Raw genomic sequence first — 22,130 nt, 5'->3', positions numbered from 1 at the left:
ATGTCTAGCACAAAGGTTGTTTTCTTAGCACCCATGGAGAATTACATCAGATGCTCAAGTCTCTATGAACCTGAAGGAATCTTACTGTTCTTCACAACTAAGGCATATCATACCCAAAGCTAACAGTACTTTCATTTAGCTTTTTGTTTTTGTTTTTTGTTCTTTCCATTTTTGGCCAACCAGCAGCAAACGGAGTTCTTGAGCCAAGGATCAGATCCAAACAGCAATTGCAACCTACAACACAGCTGCGGCAACCCTGATCCTTAACGCACTGTGCTAGGCTGGGGACTGAAACTGCATCCCAATGCTCCACTGTAGGAATTTCTGCTTCCACTTAGTTTGAAAGGTTAAGAAGATAAAGCCAACCTACTTAACCATGTTATGGTGGCCTAGTAAACTAATTCTGAATACTCAATCACATTCTAATTAACAAAAACCAAACATATTATTTGTTCTAAACACCTCAGTTATGACCTGTATTTCTTAATTAATATTTTAATAGAGAACCTAACTTGTAAATAGTAAGGCTTGTATACCAAATACAATTTTCTTTTTTTTGGCGACCCCGAGGCATATGGAGTTCCTGGGCCATGGATCAGACCCAAGCCACACTTGCAACTTAAGCTGCAACTTGCAGCTATGACAACACCAGATCCTTAAGCCACTGTGCCAGGCTAGAGACTGAACCTCATCTCAGCACTCCCAAGACACCACCGAGCTGGTTGCACCACAGTGGGAACGCCACCAAATACAATTTTCTTTCTTTTTTTGGTCTTTTTGTCTTTTTAGGGCCACATTGAGGTACATGGAGGTTCCCAGGCTAGGGGTCCAACTGGTGCTGTAGCTGCCGGCCACCACCACAGCTACAGCAACACAGGATCCAAGCTGCATCTGCGACCTACACCAGGGCTCACAGCAACGCTGGATCCTTAACCCAGTAAGTGAGGCCAGGGATCAAACCCGCATCCTCATGGATGCTAGTTGGGTTCGTTAACTGCTGAGCCATGATGGGAACTCCCACCAAATACAATTTTCAACATATCAATTTACCTTTCAAAAGATGAAGACTGTATTGATGAACTGTCAGGAAACCTGCCCCTCTCTCGGTGATCAAAGTCATTAAATCTATTCTGTTGGCGAGAGTAGTCAGATCCATGACCAAATCGTGCATCTGTATCTAGAGACAACTTTTTATTCTCGCTCCAATAAGGATCATCTCGCCTTGAAGAGAAATATTTGCTCATTTATACAAATTAGTTTTACAACAATCAAATGACACTTACTTGGAGTCATACATACCACATGCTAGGAACTGTGGATATAGAGAGCTAATAATCTCAAAACAAAACATTCTGTTACAAGAACAAGCTAGCAAAACATTATTAAATTATATAAAGTCATATACCATTAGAGGAATTTCACATGAAAGAAAATAGTTGAAAAGCTACTTGTTTTAAAATTATTAAATGGAAAAGACAAATAGTATAAAATACTTGATACCATTTTATAATACAATTCTAACCAGGAGTATATAACCTTCTTGATTATATTTAACTTTGGAAAGGTTAGAGAGGTAAGTCTCCAATACTATTCACTCACTTATTTCTCAATACAACCAACTAAATCTTGGAATTTATATTAAGAAAATTAAATTACTATATTATAGAATTTGTATTCAGAAAATTAAATTACTATATTGTATTTTGAAATCTACTAAGAAGCATGAAGGTAAACATACAAGAGAATCTACATTTTAGTTATGACTTCCATTTCTATACTATCTGCTACTCTGTAAGAATTTTCAAAATGGGTCTGAGTTTGAGAACTGAAGCCTACCATGTATTTCCAGTCACAACGGAAAAACATTTGGCATTGGAAGGGACACAAGGAAAGAAGAGCAGACTCTTCCTATTGACAACGCACTGGGTCCAATCCAATACCACCATCGTTCCCTTCCCTGTTGATTATGACCTTTTATTCCAGTCAGGGGGACCTGCACTTTCTAATTCTCAAATTAGTCTTAGCTTGAAAGGAGTAAGACAGCAAGTAACCATTAAAGAAATTAAGCAACTACCTATGATCTATATCACGTGGGCGTTTCAAAGAATTCCTTTTTTCTTGTTCATAACGAAGCTGCTGCTGTTGCCTTCTTAGTTCTTCTCGTTCTCGAGCAATACGTTCAGCTTCTTTACGACGTTCCTTCAGACAACACAGAAGGAAGAACCAACCAAGGCAAAATGAAAACATGAGGTAAGTGTAAGTGCAAACTTGTTTTCATCCTGTCATTAAAAAGCACCACAGGCAAGCACCAGGCAAAACACATTCCTGGGACAAATAAACACATTTGATTTCAATAATCAGCCATCTAGGCTATGACTACTGTTCTGCAACATTAAAATTAAGAGATTGTGTGCTGAAAGCTGGCAAGTAATTGGGAAGGTCAAATTTAGTTTAATCATTTGAACAAAAGCACCTAAAGGTAATTAGAAATAGCATTCTTAATATGGATGATGACTAAGTGCCTTAAAATCCTGGATGCAATTCTGCAAAGAGAGGCAATATTTCCTTCCAGCCTTGGGAAATCATTCCCACTATAATATGTAAGGAAACAGTTATTATTTTCTAAGAATGGGATAGTGACAGAGCCTGGATTACAACTACTCTGGACTCATAGTCCTATGCTCAGACTATTACGCTGCCATGATATTGCAGAGCTTGAGTTATATTACCAACTGGCTAGAACAAAGTCACTACTAAATGTATTTAAAACTAGCACCTAATTCACTGTTATCTTTCAGGGACACTTAATAAATGCTCATTAGCTGAACTTATTCTATAGAAGCTTTACAACATGTAAAGCAAATTTTAGGGCAAATATTACAAGGTTTGAAAAAGGTCAGTTATTTAAGATGAAAAGATTTTCTGACTGCACCTGTTCAATACGAATGCGTTCCCTTTCCAAGCGTTCGCGTTCCATCCTCTCTCTCTCTAGTTTTTGCCTTTCAATTTCTAGGCGCTCTCTCTCTCTCTGTAAGCGTTCCCGTTCTTCCCGTTCACGAATTATTCTAATGCGTTCTCGCTCTCGACGCTCTCTTTCTGCAATCTCTCTTCGTCTAACAAAAATCAGTATTTAGAAATACTTAAATTATGCTAGCACTGTGTGAAAGAGAATAGCTTTTGAATTTGTAGTTTTCCTTGAGGTTGGCAATTTTAAACTTCAACTCATTCTAAGTAGTTTTAATGTAATTGGAAAGAGAACTCAAAACTTTAAACAGATTTCAATACTGTCACTTATTTATTGACTGTCAACTGAACAGCTGAATTTTATAGAGCAGTTGCCTCTTAGATGATTCCTGTTTAAATAAAAACCCCACTCTAACAGCCCATTAATTAATCAACATTTTAAAAAGGAAATAGTCTACATATATGAATTTACAAAGCTACAATTTCTATTGCTTTTGATAGAAAAATTTCCAGTACCTAGGATATACTTTCTCCTTAAACAAGGTAGGCCTTATTTTCGATAACTTGGGATCATAACCATCAACATGAATTATAGTAAATGCTATGATATATAATAAATGGTTGCCCTCAAGGCTTCTTTTGAAGGGTTCAAGGCACATAATAGATGACTCCTGGTAACACATTTCTTAGAGTCAGGAGGTTGTTCAAATGTTTGCTATAACTAAATTAAGTTATTATATTAAGACTTGTAATAGTGTTTTTAATCACTTCCTTACTTTAAGGGACCCAATGTATTCTATCAGCATGTCTTGCCCTAGGAACCCAGAAGTTCTCAAATGGTTCAGTAGTGCCCCCATGGAAACTTGAGATGTATTTTTTTGTGTCTTTTTAGGGGCGCACCCGCGGCATATGGAAATTCCCAGGCTATGTGTCGAATTGGAGCTGTAGCTGCCGGCCTACACCACAGCCACAGCAACACAAGATCGGAGACACGTCTTTGACCTACACCACAGCTCACGGCACCACCAGGTCCTTAACCCACTGAGCGAGGGGTTGAACCTGCATCCTCATGGATGTTTCCACTGAGCCACAATGGTAACTCCTGAGGGGCATTTTTAATTATCACAATGACCATGGGGCTGTTACCAGCAATTAGTGAAGAGGACCAAGGACTCTAAATATCTTAGGACGCTTCAAACAGTCAGGATAGTCTTACACAACAAAAATCTGTCCAATACTCCTAATGCCTTCCAAATGCCATAACTGACATCCATGTCATTAAAACAGAACAAAATCACCTTTAGAGAAAAAAAAAAAAATCTGGCTCTAGAACTTAACTCATTTTTAATAAATGCTATCTATGTTGGCTTGCTTTGGCATGGTTTTACACACACTAAAGATTCCATGAATGCAACTCCATATAAATAGAGGGAAAATTATACTTTCTTGAAAACTTCACCAAGAGTTGTTCACCAATTCAGAAATCACCTCATAATGTCAACAATACTCCTGGCATTTGACTCAATACAACAAACCAGTATCAGTATTTGCAGCTGTCACATTCTCACTAAGTCTTAAGAGGGATACAAACTTCATGAGATTTTCTAGAGAGTTATGCCTCAACATTCACATCTGGAATATGTGCTTCATTATAAATCATTTTTATTATTCCTTCATTTTAAGAGTTAAGGTATTATATTAATATTTTGGAAATTATTGTATAGGTAGGTATATTATATATCAATTTTACTTCAGATTAATAAAGAAGGTGCTGCAATTTACTTTGTTGTTTTTACTATAAAAGGGGTGCTGGTCTGAGAGGCTTGAGAAATGCTGCTCTAATAATTCCCATTCTCACTCTCCTCCCAACCTGTGGTCATCTAAACAGGAAGCTTAGCATATTGAGACTTCTTTGAAAAAAGGGAAAATGGGTCTAGAGTAATGCAAGGATTATTTCTTTTTAGTAAAGTGTATGGCAATCATAGTATTACTTAAGTTGCTAAAAGCATCTCTGGTAGTTCCTGGCACTCTTGTGAATAAACATATGAAATTTCATGGTAAGTGACCTTTCGACAATATAGGTTAATATTTGGAAAATTTTATCAGGAAACACAAGACTATATTAAGTGGCATCCAAAAATTGATATATGAAAGTAAACTGGCACTCATAAGGAATTGCTGAGATACTGCCACTAAAAATAAAAGTTTTGCTTTGTTCTCAGTTTTGTTTCAAAGAGAATTCTTGCTTTGGGGAAAACTTGAACACAAAGTTCACAGGGCAAATCTTCCTTCACTTGGGCTCTAATTCAAAGTACAACGGATTTTTCCTAAAATGTTAACATACTATTTGACCACTGTAGCTTACATTAAGACTATCTTATCTCAAAATTAATTTTTTTCTTTAAAGTTTTTTTTATGGCGGCAGCTTTGGAGTAGAGGAAAGAGCATTGGACTTGGAGTCAGAAGACTTGGATCTGAGTCCCGACTCTGCCACTCATTAGTCATGTGGCATTGGAAGAGTCATTTAGCCTCTCTGGGCCTCCATTTTTTTTCCACTCATATAATGGATATAACTAACCACACAAAATTGTTGAGATAGAGATAACAGATGGAAAGGTATTTTGTAAATTGTAAAATACTATGCAATCTTAAGAAATCATTAGGTTTTACTGCACTTCTTAAAAGTGACAAATATCTTTCTATAGGAATACAATTTCCAGAAATCTGGTTTATAATTAATGTTAAAGATGTACCTATAGTTAAAGACAGGTATAAAACAGACTCTTTTCCTACCTTCGAAGTTCCATTGCTCTTCTCAGTCTTTCAAAACGAACTAAATGTTCTCTCAATCTCTGTTCCTTCATCTTTTCAAAAGGCAAGATGTCTTTCCTCCTGTAGTCTTTGTCCCTTTTTTTATCTAAGCTAGCTCTCTCCTTTTCCTTGCTTCTTCCATGAATCTATAGAAGGAGGAAAAAATAAGAGGACTAGAAGTTAAAATAATTTTGTTTTTCAAGTTAAGCTGGTCATTTAAAAAGCAAGAATGAGGGAGGTTCCCTGGTGGCCAAAAAAAAAAAAAAAAGGCTTAAATGAGTAATGATGTGCCCCTTTCTTAGATTTTCTAGCATGGAAGTATGCAAAAATTGTTATAGAGATACTGAATTATCTTCTTTTGGAAACAGGTGGCACAGTACTTTACATCCCTCTCAGAGACTTACTTTCTCATATCTTCCTCTCCTTGATGGCTTACAATGATCTCCTTTAGTTTGGTCTAGTATAACCATATGTCCTGGACTCTTTGAACCTAAGGAAAAAAAAAAAATCAGATAAGCACATGTCTAAAAATATATAAATATATATTTATTTAAAAAAATACACTGTAAAAATGAATTCTTAACCAGATATTCACAAGCCAATACATAAAATAAAAAAACTCACTTATTCTATGAGAGCTTAAATGTAAAGAATTTTTAAAGCTCAATCCACTAACATAAATATTTTCAGCGATACCGAAAGTTCAATTACATAGCTATTACTCAATGACTGTGTTCAGTCAGCCCTGATTTAACAGTAAATGGCCTTAACTGCAAGACATTTGCTTCCTAAAAGTGGAAAAGGAGAAGACCATCAGTCCTATTAGACCTGTTTCTCTACCACAGTGACATTTAATAATGCAGTTTAACTTTTATCTAGATTGTAATCTCAATTTCTCCTTCCACTATAAAAATTAAGTTGTAGGGTGCATGAGAAAGGGATTGAGAAGAAAGATACATAGCATACTTATTCGTTTCTTTTCTTCACTTTTTTTTATTGATTCTGAAGTTTGGCCACTTGATCCATTATCATTCTTCTCATCTTTACCTTCTAGTTTCTTAGTATCCTTGCTTTCTTTTTTTTCTGCTTTCTCAGACGACCTTTTCTCTTCTTTTTTGACTGAGGCTTGTGTCCTGACCATACCACACCACACAAGAAAACAACAGAATGAGGCTACTTTATTATTGTACCAAAAAAGTCTGTGCTTATCAACAAAATTAATCCTTACTTGCTAGTTCTATCACTCATATTTTTTTTGTCTCCGGAACTTCTTGAACTACTCTTTTCATCATTTTCTTTCTTCAACTCTTTCTTAGAAGGATCACCTTTGACCTGTTTAAATGGAAAAAAAAAAAAAAAATCACCTAAGTTTTAAAGTTACGCATTTTTATACCTATTAAAAGTATGTTGAAAATGGAGTTCCCATGGTGGCTCAGTGGTTAATGAATCTGACTAGGAACCATGAGGTTGCGGGTTCGATCCCTGGCCTTGCTAAGTGGGTTAAGGATCCAGTGTTGCTGTGAGCTGTGGTGTAGGTCGCAGACGAGGTTTGGATCTTGTTGAGGCTGCGGCTGTGGTATAGACTGGCGGCTACAGCTCCAATTAGACCCATAGCATGGGACCTCCATATGCCACAGGTTCGGCCCTAGAAAAGGCAAAAACAAACAAACAAAAAAGTATGTTGAAAATTTGGAAAACAGGAAAAAAAATGAGTATATAAAAATTAAAATCATTCCTAATTCCACTCCCTACTAATGTACATCTTTGAGACTTATTAGCCTTGAAAGTAACCTCCCTTTTATAAACAGTTTAGCAAGCTTACTTTTTCAACAGATATCAGCTGCCCATGCAGCTCAGAGCGATGAAGATGTGCAATACATCTGGACACCTCTGTGCTTGAAGACATAGTTACAATGCCATAGCACTTGGCCCCAGGACTTCGAGCATTTGTAACTACTTTTGCACTCAGAACCTGTAAAATGAGATTATACTTAGAAAGTTATACAACTTTACAACTACATACATTTCTAAATAGATAAAAATTCAGAACAGAGACTATTCAATTCAAAAGATAAGTTCAGGATATATACATTTAGGATAAAGGGTAAATTTAAGATACATATTACTGATTTATACTCTTATAGTCACCATCAATCTTGCCTATACTTACTAAGTATTTAGGGGAACAACTTAAAGTGTCAAAAAGCTGGGTTCTCTGATGGTCTAGTGGTTAGGATTTGGCACTTTCATGGAGTTCAATCCCTGGTCTGGGAACTAAGATCCCATATCAAGCAGCTGCAAAATGCAGACAAAAAAAATAAAGTATCAAAAAGCAATTAAACTTTCAGTTTTTTTGTCTTTTGTCTTTTTAGGGCCGTACCCGCGGCATATGGAAATTCCCAGGCTAGGGGCTGAATTGGAGCTATAGCTGCTGGCATATACCATAGCTCACAGCAATGCTGGATTCCTTAATCTATTGAGCAAGGCCAGGGATTGGAGCTGCATCCTCACGGATACTAGTCAGATTCATTAACCACTGAGCCACGATGGGAACTCTAAACTTTCAGTTTTTTTCTTTTTTTCAAATATGTTACCAAAACACACACTTAGCAAACGCAAAAATATAATATTCTCAATTAGATTTGGGCCAAAATTTCTCTTTCGAAGGCTCACCCTGAATCTCTTAAAGACAAGGGAAAAAAAGAGTCAAGTTCCTAGAAGTGTCTAGATAAGTGTTAACACTTTTCTATTATGACTCACTATAAGAAACTTTCAAAAATGGAGTTCCTGTCATGGTACAGCAGAAACGAATCTAACCAAGAACCATGAGGCTGCGGATTCAATCCTTGGTCTCGCTCAGTGGGTTGGGGATCTGGCATTAATGGGAGCTGCGGTGTAGGTTGCAGATGTGGCTCAGATCCCGAGTTGCTGTGGCTGTGGTGTAGGCCAGCAGCTACAGCTCCAATTAGACCCCTAGCCTGGGAACCTCAATATGCAACAGGTGTGGCCTAAAAAGCAAAAAAATAAAAAGAAACTTTCAAAAATGAATAAAGACTCTCCCACATGTAAAAATGCAACCTTAAAAATACACCCAGAGTTCCCGTTGTGGCTCAGCAGGTTAAGAATTCAACACAGCATCCGTCAGGACGTGGGCTTGATCCCTGGCCTCACTTGGTGGATAAACGCTCTAGCATTGCCACAAGTTGCAGGGTAGGTCACAGGTATGGCTTTGATTTGACCCCTAGCTGGGGAACATCCATATGCTGCAGGTGCAGCTATAAAAAGAAAAAAAAAAAATACACCCTAAAAAAACACTCTAAAAAGACACTTTCTACCTATATACTTTTAAAATGTACACCAATATAAAAATGACAAATAATTTCAATTCTATAAAATGAATAGGTGAGAGAGACAAGGCAGGGATGGGTGAGTGAGAACAGTGAGCGAGAATAAACCTAGTGCTGAACAAGCAGGAATACAGACATAGCATCAAGCAGAGGTACACAGGGAATTCAGGAGGTTGTATGGTGTTGAGTGGCTGGAAACTATCAGCTTTTACCCTCAAGTCTGGGAAAGAGCTGACTTGCCTCAACAGTATTTTAATTTTTAAGCCCAAGGTCCTTGTTATAATTGCATCTTATTCTTATACAGTTTTAGTTCTAAGAATGCCAACATCAAAAAATTGTTCTCAGAGTTCCCGTTGTGGCACAGCAGAAATGAATCTGTCTAGGAACCATGTGGTTTAGGGTTCAATCCCTGGCCTCACTCAGTGGGTTAAGGACCCAGCGTTGCTGTGAGCTATGGTTGTAGGTTGCAGACGCGGCTCAGATCCAGCATTGCTATGGCTGTGGCATAGGCCAGCAGCTACAGCTCCAATTTGACCCCTAGCCTGGGAACATCCATATGCCATGGGTGTGGCCCTAAAAATGACAAAAGGCAAAAAAAAAAAAAAAAGTTGTTCTATACCTTTAACAATAAACTGTTGAAAAGAGAACCACAAATACACCACAAATGATCATGGGACAATTCTCAGTGTTATGTATCTGATACCTACAAGAACCTCCTTAATGCACAGCCAACTCTAATTAGAAAAAGGGGGAAAAAAAACCCACAAAAACCTCCCACAATCAACATGACAGATTTTTTTTTTTGGCCGGGGCGGGGGAGGGGGGCATTTTAGGGCCATACCTGCGGCATATGGAGGTTCCCAGGCTAGGGGTCAAATTGGAGCTGTAGCCGCCGGCCAACACCACAGCCACAGCAACACAGGATCCAAGCCGAGTCTATGATCTACACCACAGCTCACAGCAACACAGGATCCTTCACCCACTGAGCAAGGCCAAGGATCGAATCTGTGTCCTCATGGATACTAGTCAGATTCATTTCCACTGAGCCATGACATGAACTCCCGAGACAGATTTTTGTAACCTTCCTTAATGGCTATTTACCAACACTGATCATTAATAAACATCTGAAAGCCTACCACATGCACACAAAGTATAGTAGATAAGATCCCTGCTATCCAAGAATTCACACCACAGTAGGTTATATATAAGGTATACTGAGGCGTTCCCGTCCTGGCGCAGTGGTTAACAAATCTGACTAGGAACCATGAGGTTGCAGGTTTGATCCCTGGCCTTGCTTAGTGGGTTAAGGATCCGGTGTTGCCGTGAGCTGTGGTGTAGGTCGCAGACGTGGCTCAGATCCCGCATTGCTATGGCTCTGGCGTGGGCCGGTGGCTACAGCTCCGATTAGACTCCTAGCCTGGGAACCTCCATATACCGCGGGAACGGCCCTAGAAAAAGCAAAAAGACAGAAAAAAAAAAAAAAAAAAAAAAAAAGGATACTGAAAACTGAAATGTAAGGTAGAATACAGTGAGTGCCCTGAGGAATGCAAATCAACTGCCATTTAATTCAACAGCTAATTACATTTGGTCACTTGTGATGGAACATGATAGAGGATAATGTGAGAAAAAGAATATACATATATGTATGTATTTTTGCTGTACAGCAGAAATTGACAGAACATTGTAAATCAACTATAATAGAAAAAATGAAATCTTAAAAAATAAAAAATTCAGTTAAATGAATATTCAATTCATTTAATTATTAATTGTTCTTCTCTTCAAGTCTCCCCTTATATGCCAGAAAAACTTGTGATGACCCAACCACAGTAAAGTCTCCTTTTTTGCTCTCCTAGCATCCTGTACTCTTCCTTCATGGCACAAATCAAAACTTAAAAAAAAAAAAATAAGGTCTATTTTACCAGTTTTGCTTTTTTCCCCACCACTGTACTAGAATTTTTATGGTGACAGGAACCACATTTTTCCCCAAAATGCTATATGCCATTCCTCATATTAGTCTACCTGTATTTTCCAGATGACCAGATCAGCCTGCGAAATTCTAGGTCCAAGAAATATGACGAATGTGTTGAATCAAACACATTCCTTGGCTTAAACTGGCTCAAAATATGAGCTCTCAATACAAAGATTTCCCAGGCCTCAGTATGAGATTACATGATGAAACTCAATACCATTACCAGAGAACTCAGGAATTATGCCTATAACAGTCCTAAGAGATAATTAGATTTTATATATACTGTTTTGAATACAACTTCTATTTAAATTGGAGATACTAGAAAGATGGATAAAAAGGTAAAAAAAAAAAAAAAAAATGTACCTTTCCATATTTGCCAAAGAGGTTCTTCAAATCAGCAGCTTTGGTGTTTGAAGAAAGTCCACTAACCCAGATATTTTTAGTTGAGCTTCCACTGCTACCACTGGTACTACTTGTACTTCCTAGAATAGATTTAACATCAGAAGTTTAAATGATCTCAATTGGAAATTTTTTAACAAAATTATTAGGGCCATATTCTTCCAAAATTATAAAACCTTCTAATTTTAAAAGTATGACTTCACTATATCAAAATCCTACAAACCCACTATTAAAATAAAAAACAGTAATAGATAACTAATGAGGAAAAACAGGTCTAAGCATGTATACCCTCCCGAATGCATGAGTTTTAAGTCAAAGTTGATTAAAAAAAATAAGTTACATGTCTTGGACTTTTGCTATTAAGTTTCGTATTTTCTACCCTACTACTGCACTGAATGCAGGCAACCAGGAAGAAGTCACCTAGTAGTGTAGAGACTGCTTATTTACCAATGCCTATGGTGGGGTTTAGATCCCAAGAAACTGCACGTGCAAGAGGAAAAACTCAAAAGCAAAGGATAAACTGTTTTCAAGAATTTAAATGTTATAATAAGACTAACTAACCAGTTTATCTTCATTCTCTATTACAGAAAGTATAAGACAAAGTGGGAATTATATACAGCTAGGTAACTTTGTATTTGATTTTAAAAAAAGAAATCAATTACAAAAAAGAGAGAGAGACTTCAAAATCCTTTAGTATAGGTAAACAGTTATACAAATCACTCCCGCACTGTCTCCATACATAAATTACGGTTTCATATAGACAGATGCCATTTCTTAAAATATAGCCCTAGTCAGTCAACCTCCAATGCCTTTTTTCAATTTTCATTCATTTGACTTTATTTAGAAAACAATTCTTACCTACTTAAGAGAAATAATATCTAAGCAAATAAAAACAACAATTTTTATAAAATAACTGCAAGTTTTTAATACATAGAAAGGGTAAGATGTTCAATGCTTTAAAAAATTACAAGCCACAGGTTTTAGTTAAAGAACTACTGTCACTGTACTCATAAGCAGACAACACATGCCTGACTCAAATGAATGGCTGCTGCACTTCTTTTTTTTTTTTTTTTTTTTTTGTCTTTTTGCTATTTCTTTGGGCCGCTCCCGCAGCATATGGAGGTTCCCAGGCTAGGGGTCCAATCGGAGCTGTAGCCACTGGCCTACGCCAGAGCCACAGCAACGCTGGATCCGAGCCATGTCTGCAACCTACACCACAGCTCACGGCAACGCCGGATCCTTAACCCACTGAGCAAGGGCAGGGACCGAACCCGCAACCTCATGGTTCCTAGTCGGATTCGTTAACCACTGCGCCACGACGGGAATTCCCTGCACTTCTGTTTTTAAGAAACATACCTAACAAAAGATCTGCTTTATCTTAAGAAATGTTAACTAGAAGTTTGTGTATCTTTATTTGAGTAATATTTGGCCCCACATATTTCTCTACAGAAAAAAAAGTTTCATGATAGGAAAAAGTTAACATGGTGATACTAAGCTTCTAAATTCAAGGATAACAATTAATAAATCTATTATATCTTAACCAGTAACCAAAACTGTAAAGGATGTGGATAATGAAATTAATTGTTAATTACTAAATAAATCACTAAAATTTCTAATTATTAAAATATAACAACAAAATACATTAAATAAACCAGGAAGGACACACAACATTCCTTTTGGTGTGCAAGAGCCATTTTAGAAATCTGCAGTACCTAAATGGTATTATTTCCCTTAATATGCCTTGTTAGAACACAAGAAATATTTTTCAAGTATACAGCATATACAAGATGATACTAAAGCACATCACCATGAGGTAACTAAAGACTTCTCAGTAACAAAAAGCAATCAAAAATGTACCTTTAGGCTTATTACAAAAATGTAAAATAAAACCACTTTCTTACATAAGACTCTCAACAATGCAAAAAAAGTCAATTAGGAAGTAAAGTCTGAAGAATTAAAATACTATATATAACTGATTTTATTAATAGAAGTGTCCGGATTTTAAAAGTGAAAAAAGTAAAACCAAATGCTAGAGAGTGTCTTTCTTTCAAATATTCAGCTCCACAAATATACACAAATATTATTTATAGCACATTTCCAACCAGATAGAACAGGGAAACGATTATGGTGAAGTGGAAGGATTACAAGTGACTGCAATCAAAGACAAAATACTTCTGAAATTATAATGTAAGAAAATGAAATATTTATTATATGAACATTCAGTACAGATGCTTAAGACACAATGTAAAAAACATACACCAAATAGGTTTTTAGCAAATTTACACCAGTTTACAAACTAATTAAAAAGTGACGCTTCAGTCACATTGAGAATTAACTGCAGTCTAACTCCACTGTTTACACAAAGGCCATCCAAAATTCTTATTCAGTTTTTTAGGACTAAATGTCAAAGGAAACCCCAGGCAATTATTACTAAATTTTTAATGAAAATATGCACTTTACCACTAAAATAAATAGAAAAAAAAAATCCATTACCTTTGTCATCTTTGGATGATGTTTTGCTGTCTTTAGATTCCTTTGAAGAGCTATAAGAAGCAAATCACCAGAAGAAAATTGAAAAAAAAAAAAAACAAAAAACAAAAGCAAAAACAAAAAAACCAAAGATCGAACAGCTTGATATTGACTATATTTCAAACTAATGCTATTCATACAAATTAACAACTCCAAAGGCCTAGATTAGGTTATTTGAACAAATGATTCCCTTAGGATTCTTGCACTGATTTTCCCCAAGATGCCTGAAGATCTAGATTTTCTGACAATTCTATTCAGTGGATATATGGCCATCTTCTCCAGATTTCAGGACTGGGACTTGACTTCATTTTGTGTTGTTAGGACTGATAGTTGTTCATTAACCATCATCACAAGGATTTTTAAAAATAAAACACAAAAAAATTGTCAATTTGAAAAAAAAAAAAACAAAAAACAACAAAAAAACCAAATATATGCTGACAATTCGACAATGCAATCAGTAGGACACACTGTATATTACGAAGATCTTGAATTTTTTTTTAAGTAACTTATGACGGTCAAAAATATTATAGGCAGGATCATAAGTACTAATTACTGTACATGGTCTTGAAGCCACCCCCTTAATGTAGAGTGATCTTATTGAATGCTGGAATTCAGTATCGTAAAGAACTGACATAGAAAAACAAACCTCTTTGCTTGACCAGAGGCCCCAGTAGACGAGGGCCCTTTCTTCAAAGTATCCTTTTCTTTGTCTCCAGATTCTGCTTTCTTAGAACTTTCTCTGGCTTCCTTCTCGACAGGATCACCCTTCACGCAGTCTTCCTTCTTACCATCTTTATGGTTCGCATTCATCTCATAATCCTTGCTTTCCTTCTCCGGGCTCTGTGCAATGACGTCCTGCCCATCTTTTGGCTTACTTGCTTCAGAATCTGTAATTTTCACATTTTTACCTGTTTCTAGGAGGTCATCACCATCAAAATCCAGAGTGATGGCATCTTCAGCCTGGATTGTGACCGAGATGTTGTCATCCTCAGCTTCTTTCACAGTCGAATTAGCTTCCATCTCTTCATGAGCTGTGTGATCAGCCTCAGCTAGGTTCCCTTCTGAAGGAAGAGGTTTAGATACTTCTTGTGTACCATCACCAGAACCTGCTATATCTAAGAGGATTTAACAGGAATAAATACGGCAAAACAAGAAGTTTAAACAATTTCATATTCATAAGCTAGAATAGGACCTAGAAAATATAAAGCCAGTTATTAGCACTGATGGAAGGTTAGGAAGAAAAACACAAGGGTATTAACTAACATAAACAATCCTTTACCCAGGATCACTTATTCTTCATGGAAAAAAATGATCTCTAAATACAAATACCAAACAACAAAAGTGAGGAAATGGTTCCATCCCGAGGAAACCAGCTCTTCATTTCTGGTCATAAGTTAATGGCATATGGAAGATTGTTTTCCTCCATGAAAGTGCGACAAGTATGCAGATTTGTTATTCAATGTTCCAATTATCTTGGGATTCAACCCTTGTGACCTTCAGAACTCCCATGGTGACGTCTTGAAAGGTCACAGTCTGAGGTATTAATCAGTCTTCAAAGTATTCAGGGCCTCATCTTTTTTGCTCTTCTTATTCAATTCTTGAGTAGTCCAGAATCATATGGTAAACTGCTACAGGAGGATTCAAAGATGGCCTGCTCCATAATGTTTAGAAAATTGGTTATTTCCGGTCTTCATCCTGTCCAGTCAGTCCTGCAATTACCATTTTCAAAGATGTCTTGCTTTTCCCCCAAAATAGAGAGGCTTCGGGCATCTGAGATTTTCAGTCGATAGCTTTACTTCATCATTGCTTCTAAGTTTTTTATTCTGCCTTTCTTAGAACCCTTTTCCATGTCCTTTCTAGTCCAAAGTCAGAGGATCCTTTGCCTTCTTCCCAAGAACTTCCATAACCTCATACCAACCACATCTATTGCCACTGATGCCTCCACAATTGTACTGAATGAGAAAGCTCTCCTAAACTACTAAAACCGTCAGAAGACTGTACGAAAATTTCTCCAGGCAGCAAACAAAAGGTCAGTCTCCTGGTCACCCAACATTTGTAGGACTAGTCGTAAAATTAATTATCCATTACATACTAGGTAGGACTCCAATAAGCACATATGAGTTACTGCAGTGCCAGTCTTATGGATATAATCAACTTACCGTATGATAGAAGTTTTTTTTTTTAAATAAAATTTAAATTGGGTTAAATTTTTAAAAAATGCCACTACAGTAACTGATGTGTACCATTAAGTTAGAACATATCTTAAAAGTGTTAAAAACAAAATTAAAACAAATTGAAAAATAAAATCAAGGTGCTAACTTAATTCACTAAATTGATAAATTTGAAAATAAACTTATTTTAAAAATAAGATTTCAAATAAAGAATGCTTTATTGTCACATAATTTACTGTTTTACTAAATGTCACCAATTTTTAAACTCTACTTGGCATCAAACATACCTTTCTCATTTTCTTCTTCCTCACCATCCTGAAATTCAAAGAATAATCAAATGTAAAATGAATTCAATTAAAACTGGATTTCAGAAATAGTACAAAATCTATCAAATTAAACTGTTGAATAATTTAATATTAGAGACACCTATCACTAATAAATATAGTATATTCCAACCAGAAGCAAAACACATTTACAGAAATGTAGCACTGATATACACTTCTGATTTTATAGAAAAAGGGCAAACCTGTCAATATATAATTATATAATTATAATCAACAATGAACTCTATTAGTTTCAGTATTCAGATTAAATAACCTAAATCTTACTTATATCAAAGAGCCACCAATAAAAAGCCTGTCCTGATTACTTTATGTGACTCAGTACAAAAGTACTCTTAGGACATACTATTCAAAATGTATCAGAAAATACAACATGAAGACATACTGTTTCAAGGTCTTGAATGGATATTAATAAAAAATTAATTAATTAAAAACACTCCCTTTTCAGGCATCTCAGAAGAAGAATGACTACAAGAGCAGTTTCAAATTCTTCATTCCTTTTTATCTGTTAAAAATGAATTCATAAGTTTTCACATATATACTGGTGGTCAGCCACTTTAAAAATGGTATTTGTGTTACAAGTAATCAAAACAAGTAACAGCTTTTTAAAGGGAAAAATCTTTATTTACCCTACACCAAGTAAATACTGAAAAAATAACTCAATTATGGCAAGATAGAAACATCTCCCAAAATTAAAGATCATAACAAATAGGCAAAGTAATATGCCTTATAAACTCAGTAATGGGGAAGAAAATTAGGGAATGTTTTAATTTATAACTTTTAATATAAAAGCTGAGTAGAAGCAGATCATTTTTAGTCAAGGTGGTGGGAAGTTACCACATACAAAGCCTTAGAGTGATGGTTCTCAAACTTTGAGTCTCCATTAGAATAAATGCTATGAAATTGGGTTGTGATAATCGCTGAGCACCAATCCCAGAGTCTCTGATTCAAGTCTGGAGAAAGGCCTGAGAATTTGCGTCTCTAACAAAGTTCAGTGATTCTGACACTATTGGTCCAGGGACTACACTTAAAGCATTGCTGCCTTAGAGTGACAACCTAGCAGTAAAATTAGACTTAACGTAAAATATAACTGTAAATAAAACTTTAAATGTCATATTTATCTTATAACAATTTTAGAATCATATAAAAAAGCATGCATTCATTAAAAATGTCAAATGTTTTACCATATGCTCAAAATTACATTTAGATAAACATATTTCTAAGAAATCATTTTAAATTAACTTTAAATTTTCCAACTTTAAATTAACATTTAAGTGCCTTGGACAGGGTATCACCAATTGTTTTACACTCTAAAGTAACAGGAAGGAAAATGAAACGACTAAAACATTACACCATAAGCTTAGGGAGCAAAATAGCCCAAAACAAGATTATTGATTGATAGCAATGTGAATCCTATTGTTACATAAGCCCATTATAGAGTGCTCTAATAATTTCTTAACTGTTGTACCAGGACTTAGGGGGTGGGGTTTGTTTTTGTTTTTGTTTTTTAGGGTCACATCTGCAGCATATGGAAGCTGCCGGGGTAAGAGTCAAATTGAAGCTACAGCTGCCGGCCTCGCCACAGCCACAACAGCAAGGGATCTGAGCCGCATATGCAACCCAACCCAAAGCTCACAGCAACACCAGATTCTTAACCCACTGAGTGAGGCCAGGGATTGAACCCACATCCTCATGGGGCCTAGTCGGGTTAATTTCCGCTGAGCCACAACGGGAACTCAAAGTAACTTAGTTTTTAATCATTACATTTCAATGTGCAACATTTGTAAAAGAAAGAAAAATGCTTTAAGTTTAGTAGAATGGGAGGCAGTGGCAGCAAAGAAAGGATGAGTTATGCTAGAATTACTGATAAATCTTTTTCCTTTTACTAAATTACCCTCTTTTAGTGTAGCAATTTATCTTACAGGGACAAATGAACTGGGATACCTTAACTTTTACTTAAAAGCAGAATAAAGGAACTTAATGCAACTTGCCTCTCTTGTCTACCTGGGATGCGAGAGCACACCACTTCGAAGTCATTCTTTTTGAGATGCAACATTGATAGGATTGATTAAAAAATGGCCAAAGTATTTGCTACCTTAAAATACAATTTTTTAAAAACACTGTGATGTAAAAACCAAAATCTTCCTGCTGTACTTTCTGCCAATTAGAAATGCTATTTCTGTCTTCTAAAATAACTGGTAAGATATGCCTTACTTTGCTCAAGTTTTTAGATACCTATCGTAATTACTCCACAGGTCTCCTTAAGAGTTTTACAACTTTAGGTTCTCAAAACAGTGGTAATACTAGCCTTATTATATATACTTAAATGCACCTAGCAAAAGAGTCGGATTTAGTTTCTAGAAAACTGATCACAATGAGGTGAAGCACAAAAGCAACTAGGGTTAGTAGATAGAAAAGATGAGCCACATACCATCGCATATTTGCGTAACTGTTTAGGATGTACAGTAAAAACAGCACTACTAAGGTTGAGCCATTCCTTGCAATAAAGAAACAAACCAAGAAATATAAGAAAGACATTGGGAAATTTTCCCTGTAAATGATATATACACAGATATGCCATGTATCTTATTTGAAAATAATTTTCCTCCCCTGAAAACAGATTTTTTTTTCAGAATGAGGAATATGGTAAATAAATAATGACAATGAAAAGCATCCTTTTAAATCAACTACGTGTTGAGTCTATCTTGAAAAAATATTTCACATATGAAAACAAAAAAAATGCTTTACAATGCTCTTGTTTATCTTTGTAATGGGATCTACAACCTTAGTCAAATGCCAAAAATCATACAGAAAGCTTCTCTATTTTTTTTTTTTTTTTTCTTTTTACAGCCACACCTGCAGCACATGGAAGTTCCTGGGCTAGAGGTCAAATTGGAGCTGTACCTGCCACAGCCATGGAAACACTGAATCCGAGCCACATCTGCAGCCTACACCACAGCTTGCAACAATGCCAGATCCTTAACCCACTGAGTGAGCCTAGGGATCAAACCCACATCCTCAAAGAGCAAGTGTTAGATTCTTAACTCACTAAGCCACAGCAGGAACTCCACCTGTTTATTTTTATTTCATCCTAGGAGCAGCAATGACTAGTGAGAGACAGATAAGCCTAGGATTATTTTTCAGTTAACAAAGTGTTTACAATATACCTATTCCACTACCTTCCTCTAGATTAATCTTGTGATAGCTGTACCTATATGTGCTAAGTAAGAAGATTTCTGGAAAGTCTCCTTTCCAAAGACTTGTAAACACTGTATTCAGTCTAACTTACAATAAACCTCCAAAATAACCCTAAACCACAATCGCCTGCTATCTACAACATGGGAAACACAAAATATCTGGCACATAATAAGCACTTAATAAACATGTGTTAAATGAATTTACTGAATAGATATAATGTTAAGAAACTGTTGTTTTTAGGTCGAGGGACTGAACTAACTGCTCATTTGGATGTAGGCAAAGGGCTCAGCTGCAGCACTAATACAATGCAATTCAGAAAACAACATTTACTAGTATGGAGTTATTTAGTGAAAAGAATGCCAGACGTAGGTATTTATCCTGTCTTTACCACTGAAACAGTTTTACTCTGTGGTACTGTCACCTACCAGGTGAATTTCACCTACTAACAGAGAGAACATAAGGCCTAAATAGGATAAATAGAATTAAATAAGAAAATGGATATAAAAAAGTTCTCTGTAAACAGTACAGCACCACGTAAGAGAGAGACATTATAGAAAATTTTATGGAGGAGTCACAGATAAATCTGGCCATTAGAGAAATATAAACTTCACATGACAAAAAAAAAAGGGAAGGCCTTCCAAGTTAATGACACATTAGGAACAAAGGCCAACAGAAAAACATACATGATGCAATCATGTAATCTTAGAAGACTGATAGGATTGAGACTAGAGGAAATTTTTAAGAACTGAAGCACTTGCAAATATAAACATTTTGCAGAAAACCTTCCAAACAATTCTCAAGTAACTGAGGTCTTCAAGCTAGTAAACTACTAAAAGTAACTACTAATTACACATGTACTATATACTTGGTTATATGACTGATCTTCACATCAATCTAGCAGGTAGGAATTACAATGTTCATCTTATAGACATAGAAATAGACTAAGAGAACATGTCCAAAGTTACAATATTGTAAGTAACTAAAAGTGAAATGTAAGCCATATTCTACCTGGAAAAACTGCCCAGAGGCTAACACCTAAAAACTAAAGATTTAAGCTTCAAGTTAAAGTCTGAAGACTGGCTTTAAATAAATATATCTCTATGCAAATATATTGTCTATTTGTTCACATTTTTAAAAACAAATAATAAAAGGATAAATCCTAAATTTTTAAAAGTTCACCAATAAGGGGATGGGTGAAGAGGATTTTTTTTTTAATATATCTTGTCTCAGATATTTGACTCTGAAACCATGTAAACATCTTAAACAATTATAAAATAAAATTAAAATTTCTCACTTTTAATTTGAAATGCACTCACAAAATAGATTAAATTAAAAAAATCCTAATACCCAATACCAAAAATAAAATGAGTCAACCTAAACATGTATGTTGGGTATCATACACAAGACTAGTATAAAACATAGTGATATATTAATTTCTAGAGGGGTGCGTCCTTAAGAGAGATATAACTGGGGGAAAAAAATCTTATTTTCAGAAATCATACTGGTGATGGTGTTGGTATTATTATTCTAGAACTCTTGTATATATACTGTGAGATAAAGGAAATAAATGACTTAGAAGTATCACTATGAATTCAAAATCTATTTTAACCTAAAAGTAAAAACCAACAAAAACAAACCACATACATTCTTTTAGCACTGTACATCAAAAAGGCCTAAAAAACACCAACCTAGTGGCAACAAATACCACAACTACCCAGATTATTGTCCTGAAATACTATATACCACTAAAAGGAAAAAAACTCTAATTACAGGTCTGAAGCAGGAAGTGGAACATCTTAATCAGAAAGCAAGGAAGCAAAGAATACTAGGATCATGTCGAAATGACTCAAAAACCAACCTGAAGAGGTTTTCAGTGGCTACAGATGGGACGATTTGATCATCAATAAGGATAAGAACTACAAAGGATTGAAATACATTAAATATATTTAAGTCCATATATTTTAAAAATGAAATTAAGGGAGAAAAAGGAAGAAAAACTCATTAGTCACTACTGGAGATGCTCATGAATCAGCTCATTATTTTGAAAATTGGCAAATAAAAGAAAAACAATCAAATACATATCCTGGCTTTTCTTCATAAATGGTACAAGAGGGTAACCAGATAGTGGATGAGGAGAAATTTCTCTTTCAAGGAACATTCTAGGGAGATCCCTTTGTGGCTTAGTGCTTAATGAACCCAACTAAGATCCATGAGGATGCAGGTTCGATCCCTGGCCTCACTTAGGGCATTAAGGATCTGGCATTGCTGTGAAATGTGATGTGGGTTGCAGACGCAGCTCGGATCCTGCGTTGCTGTGGCTGTAGTGTAGGCTGGCAGCTGTAGGTCTGATTCGACCCCTAGCCTGGGAACTTCCATATACTGCAGGTGCAGCCCTAAAAAG

General features: G+C 35.9%; 1 protein-coding gene across 50 annotated transcripts in view; it reads right to left on the bottom strand.

Moving 5' to 3' along the window:
- The window catches only part of SLTM (SAFB like transcription modulator), a 50,134-nt gene that overhangs the window by 7,808 nt on the left and 20,196 nt on the right, over nucleotides 1-22,130 (bottom strand). For 9 of the 50 annotated variants that reach the window (XM_021073590.2, XM_021073634.2, XM_021073607.2 and 6 more), the window contains 12 exons: nucleotides 16,478-16,505; nucleotides 14,666-15,134; nucleotides 13,984-14,033; nucleotides 11,455-11,573; nucleotides 7,598-7,747; nucleotides 7,004-7,107; nucleotides 6,742-6,908; nucleotides 6,180-6,265; nucleotides 5,758-5,921; nucleotides 2,933-3,113; nucleotides 2,075-2,199; nucleotides 1,051-1,221 (listed from right to left, as the gene is read on the bottom strand). In XM_021073590.2, coding sequence (XP_020929249.1) covers nucleotides 1,051-1,221; nucleotides 2,075-2,199; nucleotides 2,933-3,113; nucleotides 5,758-5,921; nucleotides 6,180-6,265; nucleotides 6,742-6,908; nucleotides 7,004-7,107; nucleotides 7,598-7,747; nucleotides 11,455-11,573; nucleotides 13,984-14,033; nucleotides 14,666-15,134; nucleotides 16,478-16,505 — 1,814 coding nt within the window. Of the gene's footprint in view, nucleotides 1-1,050; nucleotides 1,222-2,074; nucleotides 2,200-2,932; nucleotides 3,114-5,757; nucleotides 5,922-6,179; nucleotides 6,266-6,741; nucleotides 6,909-7,003; nucleotides 7,108-7,597; nucleotides 7,748-11,454; nucleotides 11,574-13,983; nucleotides 14,034-14,665; nucleotides 15,135-16,477; nucleotides 16,506-18,962; nucleotides 19,029-22,130 lie in introns of all 50 variants that reach the window. The other 41 variants (XM_021073614.2, XM_021073646.2, XM_021073618.2 and 38 more) reach the window with 18 other exon arrangements.

The sequence above is a fragment of the Sus scrofa genome, chromosome 1, assembly GCF_054392235.1.
Source record: "Sus scrofa isolate SSC_HxYL_T2T_F1_AM1 chromosome 1, Sscrofa_HxYL_maternal_Yorkshire_Landrace_v2.0, whole genome shotgun sequence".
In the NCBI taxonomy this organism is placed as follows: domain Eukaryota; kingdom Metazoa; phylum Chordata; class Mammalia; order Artiodactyla; family Suidae; genus Sus; species Sus scrofa.
The sequence above is the reverse complement of the archived record's forward strand: the minus strand, read 5'-3'. Positions and strand labels throughout refer to the sequence as shown.